This window comes from Oncorhynchus gorbuscha, linkage group LG24 (genome assembly GCF_021184085.1).
Source record: "Oncorhynchus gorbuscha isolate QuinsamMale2020 ecotype Even-year linkage group LG24, OgorEven_v1.0, whole genome shotgun sequence".
NCBI lineage: Eukaryota > Metazoa > Chordata > Actinopteri > Salmoniformes > Salmonidae > Oncorhynchus > Oncorhynchus gorbuscha.
Genome location: NC_060196.1, coordinates 4,149,483 through 4,168,090, shown reverse-complemented (window position 1 = coordinate 4,168,090; position 18,608 = coordinate 4,149,483). Strand labels below are relative to the sequence as shown.

The 18,608-nt window shown below is 49.6% G+C and overlaps 1 protein-coding gene across 1 annotated transcript in view; it reads left to right on the top strand.

The window, feature by feature from the left end:
- LOC124013285 (zinc finger protein 827-like) overlaps nt 1-18,608 on the top strand; it is a 125,496-nt gene that overhangs the window by 43,853 nt on the left and 63,035 nt on the right. The window contains exons 3-4 of the mRNA XM_046327551.1: nt 3,242-3,417; nt 3,916-4,423. Coding sequence (XP_046183507.1) covers nt 3,242-3,417; nt 3,916-4,423 — 684 coding nt within the window. The remainder of the gene's footprint in view (nt 1-3,241; nt 3,418-3,915; nt 4,424-18,608) is intronic.

The window sequence follows — 18,608 nt, the reverse complement described above, 5'->3', positions numbered from 1 at the left end:
GACTAGCAAACTAGCTACACTTATCGTTTTACCGTTTTTCAATTGGCTTTTCTTTGTATACATCCATAAAAATGATGCCAGCTGATTAATGATTTAGACTGGCTGAGAAACTCTGCCTGCCTCTCTCTCTCTCGTTCCGACTTCCGACTTACACGTTCATTACTATGGGACAGTTGGAGATCCAATTTGAATATTGAAACAATGTTGCAAATGTCGGTGAGACAGTAAGGTTTATAGAAATGTTAGTCTAGAAGAAATGTGAGATAATGTCTAGATGCTTTTTGTAGTGGCTGGGCTGACGAGCCAGTGGTTTGCTCAGTCAGATGGAACAGACTAAATAGGCATTTTAACGTCATAGATTTAGCTGGTGGTACCTTGTGGAATAGACACTGGCTGGAATGCGCTTTTAACCAATCAGCATTCAGGGTTAGACCCTGACTGGGACTCAAACCCTGGTCCCTGTGACTCTCATTATAAATGGCTAAAATCTCTTGGTGAGGTTTCTAGGTTTGTATTTATTTCATTCATGTATTTTTAAAAAAAATGCTCGCTCGCCCCACTTTTAATAAAGAGAGAGAGCGAGAATCCCCCTCCCCGTCTGGCCTGAGTCTGGGAAAAGGTCTGTGGGCCTGGCAGGATGTCCAACCCAGACCACTTGCGCTCAGCTCTGCGGTGTGTGCTCTCAGCACAGTAGGAACCGAGAGTCCATATCCGTGTCTGTTCTGCAGATTCTTCTGGCTCCATCAACCTCCCTTTACCAGTCACCTCTGTACAGACTGGTGGAGGTTGGAGCCAGAGGAGTCTGCAGTCAGGGCCTTCTCCTCTGTCCTCAGATCAGCATTCAGCAGACTCCCAGCCAAACACAATCCCATCAGTTTACACGGGGCAGGTCCAGAACAGACTATGGGAGGCGCACAGTACTACACAGAGCCATGACTACATGGAACTCTATTCCACATCAGGTGACTGACACAAGCTGTAGAATCAGATTTTAAAAATCGATACAATGAAACCTTCTAGAACAGCAGGGACTGTGAAGAGACACACTGGTACAGACACATGAATACACATGCTAACTCACGCACTCTGCACACTTAATGGGTTGTGGACACACTTAATGGGTTGTGAAATGTAATATTTATAATTGTATATAACTGCCTTAATGTTGCTGGACCCCAAGAAGAGTAGCTAAAGGGGCTCCTTAATAAATACACACCTCTCTCAAAATGAGCAGCCTTTAGGGAGAACAGTGGAGTGTGTTCCAGGGTAGATGGATGGGCACTTTTGAAGGATTGTGTCGTAACCCTTAAGCCAAATCTAAAATGGCTGGATCAAATTGACTTGAGACGGATGAGAGGGAGAGAGGCAGTCAATGCAATATTCTGTGATCTGCATGTTAAAAAGGGTTGTCGGCGGTAACCTGCAGCCATCAAGGTCGTGGTGGAATGCTGTACAAATGCAGTTACTTGTCTGCTGGCCAGACAGAAAAAAACATGCCCTTGGTTATTGATTGTTTTGTTTTGTTTTATTGCAGTTGGCTGTTCTGGTATGAAATTGTTACACATTTAGCCTATATTTAATGTTACATAAAACCGTGTAATTCTACATAGTTTAGACATTTCTTGATAATTGATCTTGAGAGAGAGAGAGAGAGAGAGAGAGAGAGAGAGAGAGAGAGAGAGAGAGAGAGAGAGAGAGAGAGAGAGAGAGAGAGAGAGAGAGAGAGAGAGAGAGAGAGAGAGAGAGAGAGAGAGAGAGAGAGAGAGAGAGAGAGAGAGAGAGAGAGAGAGAGAGAGAGAGAGAGAGAGAGAGAGAGAGAGAGAGAGAATCTGCTATCTGACGTACTGACCAGTTAAACGCTGTTCCATCTTTTTTCTTTCTCCTCCACCTCTTCCCCTACATCCTCCAATGAGCAAGGAGTCCACGGTTATCTTCTCTCCTCTCTCTCCTCCTTCCCCTCTCTCTCCTCCCCCTCTCTTCTCTCCCTCGCTCCAGTCGGTTGGGCCGCAGATGGCGGTTTATTGTTGCAAATAGGCAGTCTCTAGGTTTTACACCCGGGGTCAATGAATGGCTGAGCGCGGTAATTTCACCAAACACTGATTACCAGATGTTTTCCAAGGAACAGGAGGAGAATACTTATGAAGCCATCGATGAGGCCCGTGGTGAATTTGTAATGCAATCATGCCGGGTCCTAATAAGCCCAATTAAACGGTGTAATAGAGGCCGGAAATGAAGCCAACAACAATAATCGAGATAATAAAACATCCTCGAGGTTGACTTCTTTTGTTCTCAGAAGCACAGCAGGCTTTGTTGAGCGTTCTCAGCTTGAGGTGTCTAGAGGTCGTGTCTCACCTAGTAGAGGTGTGGGAATAGTGACACAAAGTCAGTAACCTTAGAGAGGCTCTATAGTCCGTAACTCCTCTCTGGTAAGGAAGAAATGGACTAGTGATTGGGGAGGGTCGATAGTTGCATATCGCAATATTATTTTGGCACAATATTGTATAGATTTGTTTTTTTTAAATCCAGGTAGTGTTAGCTAGCGCTAGTCGGCTGTACATGCGCCATAACTAACGTATTTTTGATCCTATAGCTTGTTCTCCATCTTCTGTTTAAATGGGGAGCCAAGATGTTTTCAGCACTTTTATTTTCCTGACTGATCGAAACTTCTCATGGTCTCTCTTGTCTCTCTGCAGCAGACATATGGTGAGCCATATGTTTGGAACATCAAATCGCAATAAAACTGCAGTATATGGAATCGCAATTCATATAGAATGGTGAGAATCGTAATGCACATCGTATCGGCACTTTAGTATCGTGATAATATCGTGTGGTGAAGTCCCAAGCAATTCCCAGCTCGAGAAATGGACCTGTTCCAATACTTCAGAAATGTATCCTTCACCTTCCTAGCTTCCTTCTTTTCTTCCTTGAAGTAATCACAGATCTGACATGGGCTGGATTGGGAAAAGCTATAAAGTGGAAACCTTACTTACACCTTACCAGTCACTTATTGATCGGATAGGTGCACTGACATCAAGCAAACGAGGAAGGAATGAATGATGCATTGCTTAAGTATTTGTTCAGGGGACTGTATGCACTAAATGACTTGTATTTTTACTGAGGTGCCCTTCTCAGCCAGGTATCCCTTGGTAAATAATTATTCTGACCTCACTGGAACTCCCTGGTTAAATAAAGGTGAAATAAATGTCTCATCCCCTCTTTTTCCTCTCCTCTCCTCTCCCAGGTTCCCCGGGGGAGGACGGAGGGAAGCCGTTCCAGTGTCCGGTGTGTGGCCTGGTCATCAAGAGGAAGAGCTACTGGAAGAGACACATGGTGATCCACACCGGCCTGAAGAGTCACCAGTGTCCCCTGTGCCCCTTCCGCTGCGCCCGCAAAGACAATCTCAAGTCCCACATGAAGGTGAGATGATGGGAGCCTGTGATGCCTCCTTTGACCTTTGACCTGTAACCTTGCCGTGGTATCCATCCCCTGAGGTCGTAATTGTGGAAGTAGTGCTAATGCTACTAATTGCTCAAAGGAAGGGAGGTGTAAGCTCTAGTCAAAGTCACCTCTAGTGTAGCAGGGTAACGTGCCTCAAATGATACTGTAGTTAGTAGACCAAAGCTAGAGGGGGTTTTAACAAGAACGAGAAGCTCCAGATGTTGAGGGAATCCTTACTGTTTTACGCTCTTATTTAATCTCTACTCATTTTATTTCAATTATTTATTTGCATAGGAACAGATTCAATTAGCCTGAAACATTGACACACGTTGAATGGACAACACGGGGATGCATTGCTCCATTGTAGCGTAGGCAAATCTTCAGTGTCTTGTCCTCAAATGAGCATCATTGCTTTGAATGTTGTTGCTGTAACAATGTGGAGGTACCCCCACCACTCATCCTATCCCTGTATCCCAGGTCCACCAGCATCAGGACCGGGGCGAGACGTTCCAGTGCGAACTTTGCCCTTTCACCTCCTCGCGCCACTTCAGCCTCAAGCTCCACATGCGCTGCCACCAGCACTTCCCCCGCTCTGGGTCCGCCTCCGATGGGGTCAAGGTCAAGGAAGAGGCCACCACGGACACGGAGGGCGAGGGGTCACTCCTGGGCGATTTCAACCCCGGGGAATCCCCCCTCCAGTCGGACGCAGGGAACCAGAACTCCCCTGGAGTCTCCAACCACCACGTCTATATAAAAGAAGAGCCCCAGGAGAGGGAGCTGTCGGTGCTGTCGCCCTTCACCCTTTGCAGGGACAGGGAGCGGGAGCGGCCTGGTAGCAGTGGCAACTCCCTGGACCTCTCTATGGGGGGAGTCGGCTTGGGGGTGGGGGTGCGGTCCAGTCCTGGTGGAGGTCCAACGGCAGCGTCCCTCTTCAGCCCGGACATCAACACCAAGACAGCCACCGACCTGCTCATGAAGCTCTCAGGTAACCATGACAGCAACTCCCGTCAATAACAACACTCGCTAACGGCCACCCAGTCCAACACCTATTCATCACTGAAGAGATTTCACAAAATGTTTATGTAGGTGTTGGACTGGTGGGAAACTTTTGATGGCCATTTCAGGACTTTTGAGCGTCTTAGCATATTTCTTAGGGTTTCGTCATGAATGTCAATGAACGTCAACTCATTAATCCAATAACCCCAACACTCCGCTTTGCCTCTCCAATAACCTCATCAACAACAAACACGCTAACGTTAGCCAGAATAACGCTAGGTATTATATCAGGTTTGTTGAGATGCATTCCACCGTGTTGTGACGATGGCAAAGGATCAGTTACTTTGAGACAATGGCTGAAGATTGATGGGGGAAGGTGTGCCCGGGGTTGGGTGCCAAGGTCGGGGTTGAGGCTGCCACTCTAACTCCTAATGCCAGCTAATTAGATTGAGATCTCCTGAACGAGGGATGCGGAAGGAGGAGAGGGACAAGGGATGGGGGAGGAGGGGGGTAGAAAACCCTCGGAACATTAGATTAATTAAAAATGTATGCATAATTCATAAATTAAGAAGAATTCATAATTTGAATTTCATAATGATTAGCGCCCTTAACTTCTGCTCCGTGACCCTGGCTAGGATGCGCCGTGCGATGTGCGTCGCGGAGGGACTGGACAGGTTTAGTTAACCCCTCCCCCTCCAGTTCGGCTCCGCGCCGGTGCCCCCCCGGGTGCCAGTCGCACTTCACTCCCAGACTTTGCAATCAAGCCAGGAAAGTCCCAGAGGAGATGGAGCCAAGATGGCTTCTTCTCTCACAATGTCAGCCCAGTGTAGAGTGGCGGACGGGCGGCGGACATCTTAGTTCAAGGACGGCGTCATTCATGCAGTACCGGAGGGAATTTGAAAGATGGGAGGACGCACTTTTTTTGTTTTTAAGGAGCAGATAGTAGTGGACTTGAGTGATGTTAGAGATAACGATGATGTTTAAATAGAATACTGGTCCTTTTGATTACCGAGGGCTTTCATGATCATCTCTGAGCGCGGTTGGTTAAAAAAGAGAAGTGGGGGTTTGGCCCAAAGCTTGACTCAGATCTTTTGCACTCTTTGCTGGGCCGCACAGCAGACGGGGAGGGTAGAGAGGAGGAGAAAGGGAGGGGGGGGTAAAGCTTCTTCTCAGGGGAACCTCGGGACTCTTTCTTCTGACCTCCCTGCCAAGAGCGATTGAGTGTGTACATGCGGCAGCTCATCTCCTGATTTACCACTTCTGTCACAGTGCCTGTCTCAATCCCACAAGGGCTGTAAGAGAGAGAGAGAGGCTGTGAGAGGGGATGAGAGAGGGGTTGAAGGGCTGTAAGAGAAAGAGAGAGGTGTAGGATGGCGAGAAGGGCTCTAAGAGAGGGAGAGAGGTGTAGGATGGACCGAAGGGCTGTGATGGAGGGAGAGAGGTGTAGGATGGACAGAAGGGCTGCAAGAGAGGGAGAGAGGTGTAGGATGGACAGAAGGGCTGTAAGAGAGGGAGAGAGGTGTAGGATGGACAGAAGGGCTGTAAGAGAGGGAGAGAGGTGTAGGATGGACAGAAGGGCTGTAAGAGAGGGAGAGAGGTGTAGGATGGACAGAAGGGCTGCAAGAGAGGGAGAGAGGTGTAGGATGGACAGAAGGGCTGTAAGAGAGGGAGAGAGGTGTAGGATGGACAGAAGGGCTGTAAGAGAGGGAGAGAGGTGTAGGATGGACAGAAGGGCTGTAAGAGAGGGAGAGAGGTGTAGGATGGACAGAAGGGCTGTAAGAGAGGGAGAGAGGTGTAGGATGGACAGAAGGGCTGTAAGAGAGGGAGAGAGGTGTAGGATGGACAGAAGGGCTGTAAGAGAGGGAGAGAGGTGTAGGATGGACAGAAGGGCTGTAAGAGAGGGAGAGAGGTGTAGGATGGACAGAAGGGCTGCAAGAGAGGGAGAGAGGTGTAGGATGGACAGAAGGGCTGTAAGAGAGGGAGAGGGGTGTAGGATGGACAGAAGGGCTCTAAGAGAGGGAGAGAGGTATAGGATGGACAGAAGGGCTGTAAGAGAGGGAGAGAGGTGTAGGATGGACAGAAGGGCTGTAAGAGAGGGAGAGACGTGTAGAATGGACATAAGGGCTGTAAGAGAGGGAGAGAGGTGTAGGATGGACAGAAGGGCTGTAAGAGAGGGAGAGAGGTGTAGGATGGACAGAAGGGCTGCAAGAGAGGGAGAGGGGTGTAGGATGGACAGAAGGGCTCTAAGAGAGGGAGAGAGGTATAGGATGGACAGAAGGGCTGTAAGAGAGGGAGAGAGGTGTAGGATGGACAGAAGGGCTGTAAGAGAGGGAGAGAGGTGTAGGATGGACAGAAGGGCTGTAAGAGAGGGAGAGGGGTGTAGGATGGACAGAAGGGCTCTAAGAGAGGGAGAGAGGTATAGGATGGACAGAAGGGCTGTAGAGAGAGGGAGAGAGGTGTAGGATGGACAGAAGGGCTGTAAGAGAGGGAGAGGGGTGTAGGATGGACAGAAGGGCTGTAAGAGATGGACAGGTATAGGATGGACTGGCTGTAAGAGGGAGAGAGGTGTAGGATGGACAGAAGGGCTGTAAGAGAGGGGAGAGAGGATGAAGGATGGAGAGAGAGGGCTAGGATGGACAGAAGGGCTGTAAGAGAGGGAGAGAGGTGTAGGATGGACAGAAGGGCTGTAAGAGAGGGAGAGAGGTATAGGATGGACAGAAGGGCTGTAAGAGAGGGAGAGAGGTGTAGGATGGACAGAAGGGCTGTAAGAGAGGGAGAGAGGTGTAGGATGGACAGAAGGGCTGTAAGAGAGGGAGAGAGGTGTAGGATGGACAGAAGGGCTGTAAGAGAGGGAGAGAGGTGTAGGATGGACAGAAGGGCTGTAAGAGAGGGAGAGAGGTATAGGATGGACAGAAGGGCTGTAAGAGAGGGAGAGAGGTGTAGGATGGACAGAAGGGCTAAGAGAGGGAGAGGTGTAGGATGGACAGAAGGGCTGTAAGAGAGGGAGATGTAGGATGGACAGAAGGGCTGTAAGAGAGGGAGAGAGGTGTAGGATGGACAGAAGGGCTGTAAGAGAGGGAGAGAGGTGTAGGATGGACAGAAGGGCTGTAAGAGAGGGAGAGAGGTGTAGGATGGACAGAAGGGCTGTAAGAGAGGGAGAGAGGTGTAGGATGGATGTAAGAGAGGGAGAGAGGTGTAGGATGGACAGAAGGGCTGTAAGAGAGGGAGAGAGGTGTAGGATGGACAGAAGGGCTGTAAGAGAGGGAGAGGATGTAGGATGGACAGAAGGGCTGTAAGAGAGGGAGAGAGGTGTAGGATGGACAGAAGGGCTGTAAGAGAGGGAGAGAGGTGTAGGATGGACAGAAGGGCTGTAAGAGAGGGAGAGAGGTGTAGGATGGACAGAAGGGCTGTAAGAGAGGGAGAGAGGTGTAGGATGGACAGAAGGGCTGTAAGAGAAGAGAGGGAGAGAGGTGTAGGATGGACAGAAGGGGCAAGAGAGGGAGAGAGGTGTAGGATGGACAGAAGGGCTGTAAGAGAGGGAGAGACGTGTAGAATGGACATAAGGGCTGTAAGAGAGGGAGAGAGGTGTAGGATGGACAGAAGGGCTGTAAGAGAGGGAGAGACGTGTAGAATGGACATAAGGGCTGTAAGAGAGGGAGAGAGGTGTAGGATGGACAGAAGGGCTGTAAGAGAGGGAGAGAGGTGTAGGATGGACAGAAGGGCTGTAAGAGAGGGAAAGAGGTGTAGGATAAACAGAAGGGCTGTAAGAGAGGGAGAGGGGTGTAGGATGGACAGGAGGGCTGTAAGAGAGGGAGAGGGGTGTAGGATAAACAGAAGGGCTGTAAGAGAGGGAGAGAGGTGTAGGATGGACAGAATGTTAACATATGTTTCTCATGCCAATAAGCCCCTTGAATTGACTTGAACGGTTAAAAATAGCTAAATAAAGTGACAGACGACCGAGAGAGAAAAAGAGAGCGAGTAGGATCTGACTGAGTTCCCCAGGTATAAACTCTCTCTGACCTCTGACCTCATCATTTTTAGGCTGCCCTGATTCTCCTCTGGGTGTTAAGACCAATCCCCTTTGATTTCTCCCCCGCACGGCAACTCTGACACAACCGACAGCCTACCCAGTGTGACCCTCCACATTCTGATTTGAGAGGGGAAAGATGAGTCCGCGGAGGTACTTTGAAATGCGTGGATGGGGCCCGGTTAGGACACTACTCGCAGGACCCCTCAGACGGGTAATAATGGCGGTCCCCGTTGCGACCCCGTTTGGAGGTGACAGCGAGCGCGACCCCGGGCCGGGTGTAAATAATTGGCACGTCGCTGAAGCAAGGGCTTGTGGGAGGAAGTGTCGTTGGTGCTGAGGGTGTCTTATTTATCTCAGAGGCGAGAGCGAGAGAGTGAAAGAGAGAGAAAAAGAGCGAAGGCGTTGGATGCAGTCTTTGATGCAGTTGGAGTATCTTAGTGATGTAGTGTGTGTTTGTCTGTGTGCGAGTGTGCTTGTGAGTTGACACGTTTTATACCCAACCAATATGTCTACATAATATACTGTAAGATATCCAGTCATCTATTCTCTCATTCAAATATTGTTTAAGATTCATCTGACAACACCTGTCGGGGTGGGCAGACACATGTTACGACCTCTTCTCAATAATGTCTTTTCCTCTCGACCACGACACATGAACAGAGTCAGCCAGTCAGTCAAGACTTCTCATATGTGACCTCTGGTCCATCCTCTCTGCTGTCAGCCCTCAGTATCTACACTACTCTGTGCAGCTCAGTGTACACACTGTCAGCTTGTTGCTGCCTTCCACTCCACCTGCCTGTGTGTGTGTTTGCACACAGACACTAGCCCAGCAGCCACCTCGTTCTCCTCTCCTCCTGGAGAAAACAGGAGCCAGTTGTTAGAGGGGGAGCAGGCCAGCGTGACAGAGGTGGAAAGCTAATGAAGTTATTTGACGGCAGGCCCGGCCGCGGAGCGAGAGGTGAGGAGCATTGGACAAGCGTCTGGCAGAGAGACTGATGAGGCGAGAGGAAGGAAGTGTGGCTGGAGAGGAGAGTGACAATAGTAAAGAGAGGGGCAAGGGGGAGAGGGAGAGGGGGAGAGGGAAAGGTAGAGGCAGAGGCAAGGGGGAAAGGTAGAGGCAGAGGCAAGGGGGAGAGGTAGAGGCAGAGGCAAGGGGGAGAGGTAGAGGCAGAGGCAAGGGGGAGAGGTAGAGGCAGAGGCAAGGGGGAGAGGTAGAGGCAGAGGCAAGGGGGAGAGGTAGAGGCAGAGGCAAGGGGGAGAGGTAGAGGCAGAGGCAAGGGGGAGAGGTAGAGGCAGAGGCAAGGGGGAGAGGTAGAGGCAGAGGCAAGGGGGAGAGGTAGAGGCAGAGGCAAGGGGGAGAGGTAGAGGCAGAGGCAAGGGGGAGAGGTAGAGGCAGAGGCAAGGGGGAGAGGTAGAGGCAGAGGCAAGGGGGAGAGGGAAAGGTAGAGGCAAGGGGGAGAGGGAAAGGTAGAGGCAAGGGGGAGAGGGAAAGGTAGAGGCAAGGGGGAGAGGGAAAGGTAGAGGCAAGGGGGAGAGGGGAAGGTAGAGGCAGAGGCAAGGGGTAGAGGCAGAGGCAAGGGGTAGAGGCAGAGGCAAGGGGTAGAGGCAGAGGCAAGGGGTAGAGGCAGAGGCAAGGGGGAGAGGCAGAGGCAAGGGGTAGAGGCAGAGGCAAGGGGTAGAGGCAGAGGCAAGGGGAGAGGCAGAGGCAAGGGGGAGAGGCAGAGGCAAGGGGTAGAGGCAGAGGCAAGGGGTAGAGGCAGAGGCAAGGGGTAGAGGCAGAGGCAAGGGGTAGAGGCAGAGGCAAGGGGTAGAGGCAGAGGCAAGGGGTAGAGGCAAGGGGGAAAGGTAGAGGCAAGGGGGAAAGGTAGAGGCAAGAGGGAGAGGGAGAGGCAAGGGGGAAAGGTAGAGGCGAGAGGGAGAGGGAAAGGTAGAGGCAAGGGGGAAAGGTAGAAGCAAGAGGGAAAGGTAGAGGCAAGGGAGAAAGGTAGAGGCAAGGGAGAAAGGTAGAGGCAAGGGAGAAAGGTAGAGGCAAGGGGGAAAGGTAGAGGCAAGGGGGAAAGGTAGAGGCAAGGGAGAAAGGTAGAGGCAAGGGAGAAAGGTAGAGGCAAGGGAGAAAGGTAGAGGCAAGGGAGAAAGGTAGAGGCAAGGGAGAAAGGTAGAGGCAAGGGAGAAAGGTAGAGGCAAGGGGGAAAGGTAGAGGCGAGAGGGAGAGGGAAAGGTAGAGGCAAGGGGGAAAGGTAGAAGCAAGGGGGAAAGGTAGAGGCAAGGGGGAAAGGTAGAGGCAAGAGGGAGAGGGAGAGGCAAGGGAGAAAGGTAGAGGCGAGAGGGAGAGGGAAAGGTAGAGGCAAGGGGGAAAGGTAGAAGCAAGGGGGAAAGGTAGAGGCAAGAGGGAAAGGTAGAAGCAAGAGGGAAAGGTAGAGGCAAGAGGGAAAGGTAGAGGCAAGGGAGAAAGGTAGAGGCAAGGGAGAAAGGTAGAGGCAAGGGAGAAAGGTAGAGGCAAGGGAGAAAGGTAGAGGCAAGGGAGAAAGGTAGAGGCCAGGGAGAAAGGTAGAGGCAAGGGAGAAAGGTAGAGGCAAGGGAGAAAGGTAGAGGCAAGGGAGAAAGGTAGAGGCAAGGGGGAAAGGTAGAGGCAAGGGGGAAAGGTAGAGGCAAGGGGGAAAGGTAGAGGCAAGGGAGAAAGGTAGAGGCAAGGGAGAAAGGTAGAGGCAAGGGAGAAAGGTAGAGGCAAGGGAGAAAGGTAGAGGCAAGGGAGAAAGGTAGAGGCAAGGGAGAAAGGTAGAGGCAAGGGAGAAAGGTAGAGGCAAGGGAGAAAGGTAGAGGCAAGGGGGAAAGGTAGAGGCAAGGGGGAAAGGTAGAGGCAAGGGGGAAAGGTAGAAGCAAGGGGGAAAGGTAGAAGCAAGGGGGAAAGGTAGAGGCAAGGGAGAAAGGTAGAGGCAAGGGGGAAAGGTAGAGGCAAGGGGGAAAGGTAGAGGCAAGGGGGAAAGGTAGAGGCAAGGGGGAAAGGTAGAGGCAAGGGGGAAAGGTAGAGGCAAGGGGGAAAGGTAGAGGCAAGGGAGAAAGGTAGAGGCAAGGGAGTTTTTCCTAGCCACCATGCTTTTACACCTGCATTGTTTGCTGTTTGGGGTTTTAGGCTGGGTTTCTGTACAGCACTTTGAGATATCAGCTGATGTACGAAGGGCTATATAAATAAATTTGATTTGATTTGATTTGAAAGGTAGAGGCAAGGGGGAAAGGTAGAGGCAAGGGGGAAAGGTAGAGGCAAGGGGGAAAGGTAGAGGCAAGGGGGAAAGGTAGAGGCAAGGGAGAAAGGTAGAGGCAAGGGGGAAAGGTAGAAGCAAGGGGGAAAGGTAGAGGCAAGAGGGAAAGGTAGAGGCAAGAGGGAAAGGTAGAGGCAAGGGGGAAAGGTAGAGGCAAGGGGGAAAGGTAGAGGCAAGGGGGAAAGGTAGAGGCAAGGGAGAAAGGTAGAGGCAAGGGGGAAAGGTAGAGGCAAGGGAGAAAGGTAGAGGCAAGGGAGAAAGGTAGAGGCAAGGGAGAAAGGTAGAGGCAAGGGGGAAAGGTAGAGGCAAGGGAGAAAGGTAGAGGCAAGGGAGAAAGGTAGAGGCAAGGGGGAAAGGTAGAGGCAAGGGGGAAAGGTAGAGGCAAGGGGGAAAGGTAGAGGCAAGGGGGAAAGGTAGAGGCAAGGGGGAAAGGTAGAGGCAAGGGGGAAAGGTAGAGGCAAGGGGGAAAGGTAGAGGCAAGGGGGAAAGGTAGAGGCAAGGGGGAAAGGTAGAGGCAAGGGAGAGCGATAAAGCAACAGCAGGAGGAGTAGAAAAAGGGACAAAAGAACAAGAAAGCCAGAGTCTGAGGTGGAGCGTGAAAAAGATTTAAAAAGAGAGAGAGGGATGGCTGGCTGATGGCATGTCAACAGGGCGTGATAACAGAGACGGGCTGAGAGCACCATCACCCCTGGGCCACAGACAGACAGAGACGGGATGAACTCTAGTGTACTACTACTACACACGACGGGGAAGCTGCCACTGAACCGCTACATTGAAGGCAGGCAGAGATGGATAGTCACCTCTCAGCCAGAGACAGTAAAACTGCTACTCACAAAACGGGGCTGCCACAGACCTGCTACACTGGCTGCAGAGATGGGATACATATCCATTCACTCAGGCCAGGAAGGAACCTTTACTACACACAGGAGGCTGCCACTGACGAAGGTGCCCCCGCCTGCTACACTGGCAGCAGAGATGGGATACATATCCATTCACTCAGGCCAGGAAGGAACCTTTACTACACACAGGAGGCTGCCACTGACGAAGGTGCCCCCGCCTGCTACACTGGCAGCAGAGATGGGATACATCTCCATTCACTCAGACCAGGCCAGGCAGAAAGCTACTCATCACATCACCCAGTCACCCAGAGATGGCTGTTGGTTATTTCCTCAACTCTGACCTAAACACCGACAGCATTCGGGGGGGAAGTTGACGTGCTTCAGAGTGCTAAAGCGTGCGCAGAGGAAAAGTACTGTTATTCGACTTCTGTAATTTTATTTGGTTGAAATAAACCCAGGCACAGCATATCACCATAAATAACAGCTGAAACTATGGTGATTGGTGGTGGTAGCAGCAGCAGTAGTAGTAGAAGTAGCAGCAGTAGTAGTAGCGGTAGTAGTAGTCGTGGATGTGGGTAGTAGCAGCAGCAGTAGTAATAGTCGTGAATCTAGTAGCCGCAGTAGTAATAGTCCTGGATGTAGTAGCAGTAGTAATAGTCCTGGATGTAGTAGCAGTAGTAATAGTCATGGATGTAGTAGCCATAGTAGTAGTAGTCGTGGATGTAGTAGTAGCGGTAGTAGCAGTAGTAGTAATAGTCGTGGATGTAGTAGCAGTAGTAATAATATAATAATAATATAATAATATATGCCATTTAGCAGATGCTTTTATCCAAAGCGACTTACAGTCATGTGTGCATACATTCTACGTATGGGTGGTCCCGGGGATCGAACCCACTACCCTGGCGTTACAAGCGCCATGCTCTACCAACTGAGCTACAGAAGGACCATGAATGTAGTAGCAGCAGTAGTAATAGTCGTGGATGTAGTAGCAGTAGTAATAATAATAATAATAATATATGCCATTTAGCAGACGCTTTTATCCAAAGCGACTTACAGTCATGTGTGCATACATTCTACGTATGGGTGGTTCCGGGGATCGAACCCACTACCCTGGCGTTACAAGCGCCATGCTCTACCAACTGAGCTACAGAATAGTCCTGGATGTAGTAGCAGTAGTAATAGTCCTGGATGTAGTAGCAGTAGTAATAGTCGTGGATGTAGTATTAGTAGTAATAGTCCTGGATGTAGTAGCAGTAGTAATAGTAGTAGCAGTAGTAATAGTCGTGGATGTAGTATTAGTATTAATAGTCGTGGATGTAGTAGCAGTATTAATAGTCGTGGATGTAGTAGCAGTAGTAATAGTCCTGGATGTAGTAGCAGTAATAGTCCTGGATGTAGTAGCAGTAGTAATAGTCGTGGATGTAGTATTAGTAGTAATAGTCGTGGATGTAGTAGCAGTAGTAATAGTCGTGGATGTAGTAGCAGTAGTAATAGTCGTGGATGTAGTAGCAGTAGTAATAGTAGTAGCAGTAGTAATAGTTGTGGATGTAGTATTAGTAGTAATAGTCGTGGATGTAGTAGCAGTAGTAATAGTCGTGGATGTAGTATTAGTAGTAATAGTCGTGGATGTAGTAGCAGTAGTAATAGTAGTAGCAGTAGTAATAGTCGTGGATGTAGTATTAGTATTAATAGTCGTGGATGTAGTAGTAATAGTCCTGGATGTAGTAGCAGTAGTAATAGTCCTGGATGTAGTAGCAGTAGTAATAGTCGTGGATGTAGTAGCAGTAGTAATAGTCGTGGATGTAGTAGCAGTAGTAATAGTCGTGGATGTAGTAGCAGTAGTAGTAGTCGTGGATGTAGTAGCAGTAGTAATAGTCGTGGGTGTAGCAGCAGTAGGTAGTAGTAGTAGCAGTAGTAATAGTTGTGGATGTAGTAATAGGAGCAATAGTAGTAGTAGCAGCAGTAGTAATAGTTGTGGATGTAGTAGCTGTAGTAGTAGCAGCAGTAGTAATAGTCATGGATGTAGTAGTAGTAGTAGCAGCAGCTGTAGCAGTAGTAGTAGAAGCAGTAATAGCAGCAGTAGTCGTTGTAGTAGTAGCGGCAGCAGCAGTCAAAGTAACTTCCGGCGCCGACAGAGATGGCCGCCTCGCTTCGCGTTCCTAGGAAACTATGCAGTTTTTTGTTTTTTTTACGTGTTATTTCTTACATTAGTACCCCAGGTCATCTTAGGTTTCATTACATACAGTCGAGAAGAACTACTGAACATAAGAGCAGCGTCAACTCACCATCAGTACGACCAAGAATATGACTTTCGCGAAGCGGATCCTGTGTTCGGCCTTTCACCCAGGACAACGGAATGGATCCCAGCCGGCGACCCAAAAAAACGACTTCGTAAAATGGGGAAACGGAGCGGTCTTCTGGTCAGACTCCGGAGATGGGCACATCGTGCACCACTCCCGAGCATTCTTCTCGCCTATGTCCAGTCTCTTGACAACAAGGTTGATGAAATCCGAGCAAGGGTAGCATTCCAGAGGGACATCAGAGACTGTAACATTCTTTCCTTCACGGAAACATGGCTCACTGGAGAGACGCTATCGGAGTCGGTGCAGCCAGCTGGTTTCTCCACGCATCGCACCGACAGAAACAAACATCTTTCTGGTAAGAATAGGGGCGGGGGCGTATGCTTCATGGTTAACGTGACGTGGTGTGGCCACAACAACATACAGGAACTCAAGTCCTTCTGTTCACCTGATTTAGAATTCCTCACAATCAAATGTCGACCGCATTATCTACCAAGGGAATTCTCTTCTATAGATTATGTGATTATAATCACAGCCGTATATATTCCCCCACAAGCAGACACATCGATGGCTCTGAACAAACTTTATTTGACTCTTTGCAAACTGGAATCCATTTATCCGGAGGCTGCATTCATTGTAGCTGGGGATTTTAACAAGGCTAATCTGAAAACAAGACTCCCTAAATTTTATCAGCATATCGATTTTGCAACCAGGGCTGGAAAAACCTTGGATCATTGCTATTCTAACTTCCGCGACGCATATAAGGCCCTGCACCGCTCTCCTTTCGGAAAAGCTGACCACGACTCCATTTTGTTGATCCCTGCCAACAGACAGAAACTAAAACAAGAAGCTCCCGCGCTGATGTCTGTTCAATGCTGGTCCGACCAATCTGATTCCACACTCCAAGACTGCTTCCAGCACGTGGACTGGGATATGTTTCGTATTGCGTCAGACAACAACATTGACGAATACGCTGATTCGGTGAGCGAGTTCATTAGAACGTGCGTTGAAGATGTTGTTCCCATAGCAATGATTAAAACATTCCCAAACCAGAAACCGTGGATTGATGGCAGCATTCACGTGAAACTGAAAGCGCAAACCAATGCTTTTAATCAGGGCAAGGTGACCGGAAACATGACCGAATACAAACAGTGTAACGATTCCCTCCGCAAGGCAATCAAACAAGCTAAGCGTCAGTATAGAGACAAAGTAGAATCTCAATTCAACGGCTCAGACACAAGAGGTATGTGGCAGGGTCTACAGGCAATCACGGATTACAAAAAGAAAACCAGCCCCGTCACGGACCAGGATGTCTTGCTCCCAGGCAAACTAAATAACTTTTTCCCCCGCTTTGAGGACAACACAGTGCCACTGACACGGCCCACAACTAAAACATGCGGACTCTCCTTCATTGCAGCCGACGTGAGGAAAACATTTAAACGTGTCAACCCTCGCAAGGCTGCAGGCCCAGACGGGATCCCCAGCCGCGCCCTCAGAGAATGCGCAGACCAGCTGGCTGGTGTGTTTACGGACATATTCAATCCCACATGCTTCAAGAGGGCCACCATTGTTCCTTTTCCCAAGAAAGCTAAGGTAACTGAGCTAAACGACTAAGCACTCACTTTCGTCATCATGAAGTGCTTTGAGAGACTAGTCAAGGACCATATCACCTCCACCCTACCTGACACCCTAGACCCACTCCAATTTGCTTACCGCCCAAATAGGTCCACAGACGATGCAATCTCAACCACACTGCACACTGCCCTAACCCATCTGGACAAGAGGAATAACTATGTGAGAATGCTGTTCATCGACTACAGCTCGGTATTTAACACTATAGTGCCCTCCAAGATCGTCATCAAGCTCGAGACCCTGGGTCTCGACCCCGCCCTGTGCAACTGGGTACTGGACTTCCTGATGGGCCGCCCCCAGGTGGTGAGGGTAGGCAACAACATCTCCACCCCGCTGATCCTCAACACTGGGGCTCCACAAGGGTGCGTTCTGAGCCCTCTCCTGTACTCCCTGTTCACCCACGACTGCGTGGCCACGCACGCCTCCAACTCAATCATCCAAGTTTGCGGACGACACAACAGTGGTAGGCTTGATTACCAACAACGACGAGACGGCCTACAGGGAGGAGGTGAGGGCCCCCGGAGTGTGGTGTCAGGAAAATAACCTCACACTCAACGTCAACAAAACTAAGGAGATGATTGTGGACTTCAGGAAACAGCAGAGGGAACACCCCCCTATCCACATCGATAGAACAGTAGTGGAGAGGGTAGTAAGTTTTAAGTTCCTCGGCGTACACATCACAGACAAACTGAATTGGTCCACCCACACAGACAGCATCGTGAAGAAGGCGCAGCAGGCTCAGGAGGCTGAAGAAATTCGGCTTGTCACCTAAAGCACTCACATACTTCTACAGATGCACAATCGAGAGCATCCCGTCGTGCTGTATCACCGCCTGGTACGGAAACTGCTCCGCCCACAACCGTAAGGCTCTCCAGAGGGTAGTGAGGTCTGCACAACGCAACTACCTGCCCTCCAGGACACCTACACCACACGATGTCACAGGAAGGCCATAAAGATCGTCAAGGACAACAACCACCCGAGCCACTGCCTGTTCACCCCGCTATCATCCAGAAGGCGAGGTCCGTACAGGTGCATCAAAGCTGGGAACGAGAGACTGAAAAACAGCTTTTATCTCAAGGCCAGCAGACTGTTACACAGCCACCACTAACATTGAGTGGTTGCTGCCAACACACTGACTCAACTCCAGCCACTTTAATAATGGGAATTGATGGGAAATTTTGTCAAATATATCACTAGCCTCTTTAAACAAAGCTACCAGATATAATGTTTACATACCCTACATTATTAATCTCATATGTATATGTATATACTGTACTCTATATCATCTACTGCATTGTTATGTAATACATGTATCACTAGCCACTTTAACTATGCCATTTTGTTTACATACTCATCTCATATTTATATACTGCACTCAATACCATCTACTGTATCTTGCCCATGCCGCTCTGTACCATCACTCATTCATATATATTTATGTACATATTCTTTATCCCCTTACACTTGTGTCTATAAGGTAGTAGTTTTGAAATTGTTAGCTTGATTACTTGTTGGTTATTACTGCATTGTCGGAACTAGAAGCACAAGCATTTCGCTACACTCGCATTAACATCTGCTAACCATGTGTATGTGACAAATACAATTTGATTTGATTGATTTAGTAGCGGCAGCAGCGGTCAAAGTAGTAGCGGCAGCAGCGGTCAAAGTAGTAGCGGCAGCAGCGGTCAAAGTAGTAGCGGCAGCAGCGGTCAAAGTAGTAGCGGCAGCAGCGGTCAAAGTAGTAGCAGCGGTCAAAGTAGTAGCAGTAGCAGCAGTCAAAGTAGTAGCAGCAGTCAAAGTAGTAGCAGTAGCAGCAGTCAAAGTAGTAGCGGCAGCAGCGGTCAAAGTAGTAGCAGTAGCAGCAGTCAAAGCAGTAGCAGCAGTCAAAGTAGTAGCAGTAGCAGCAGTCAAAGTAGTAGCAGTAGCAGCAGTCAAAGTAGTAGCAGCAGTCAAAGTAGTAGCAGTAGCAGCAGTCAAAGTAGTAGCAGTAGCAGCAGTCAAAGTAGTAGCAGCGGTCAAAGTAGTAGCAGCAGCGGTCGTCGTAGCAGCAGCAGCAGCAGCAGCAGCAGCGGTCGCAGCAGCAGCAGCGGTCGCAGCAGCAGCAGCGGTTGTAGCA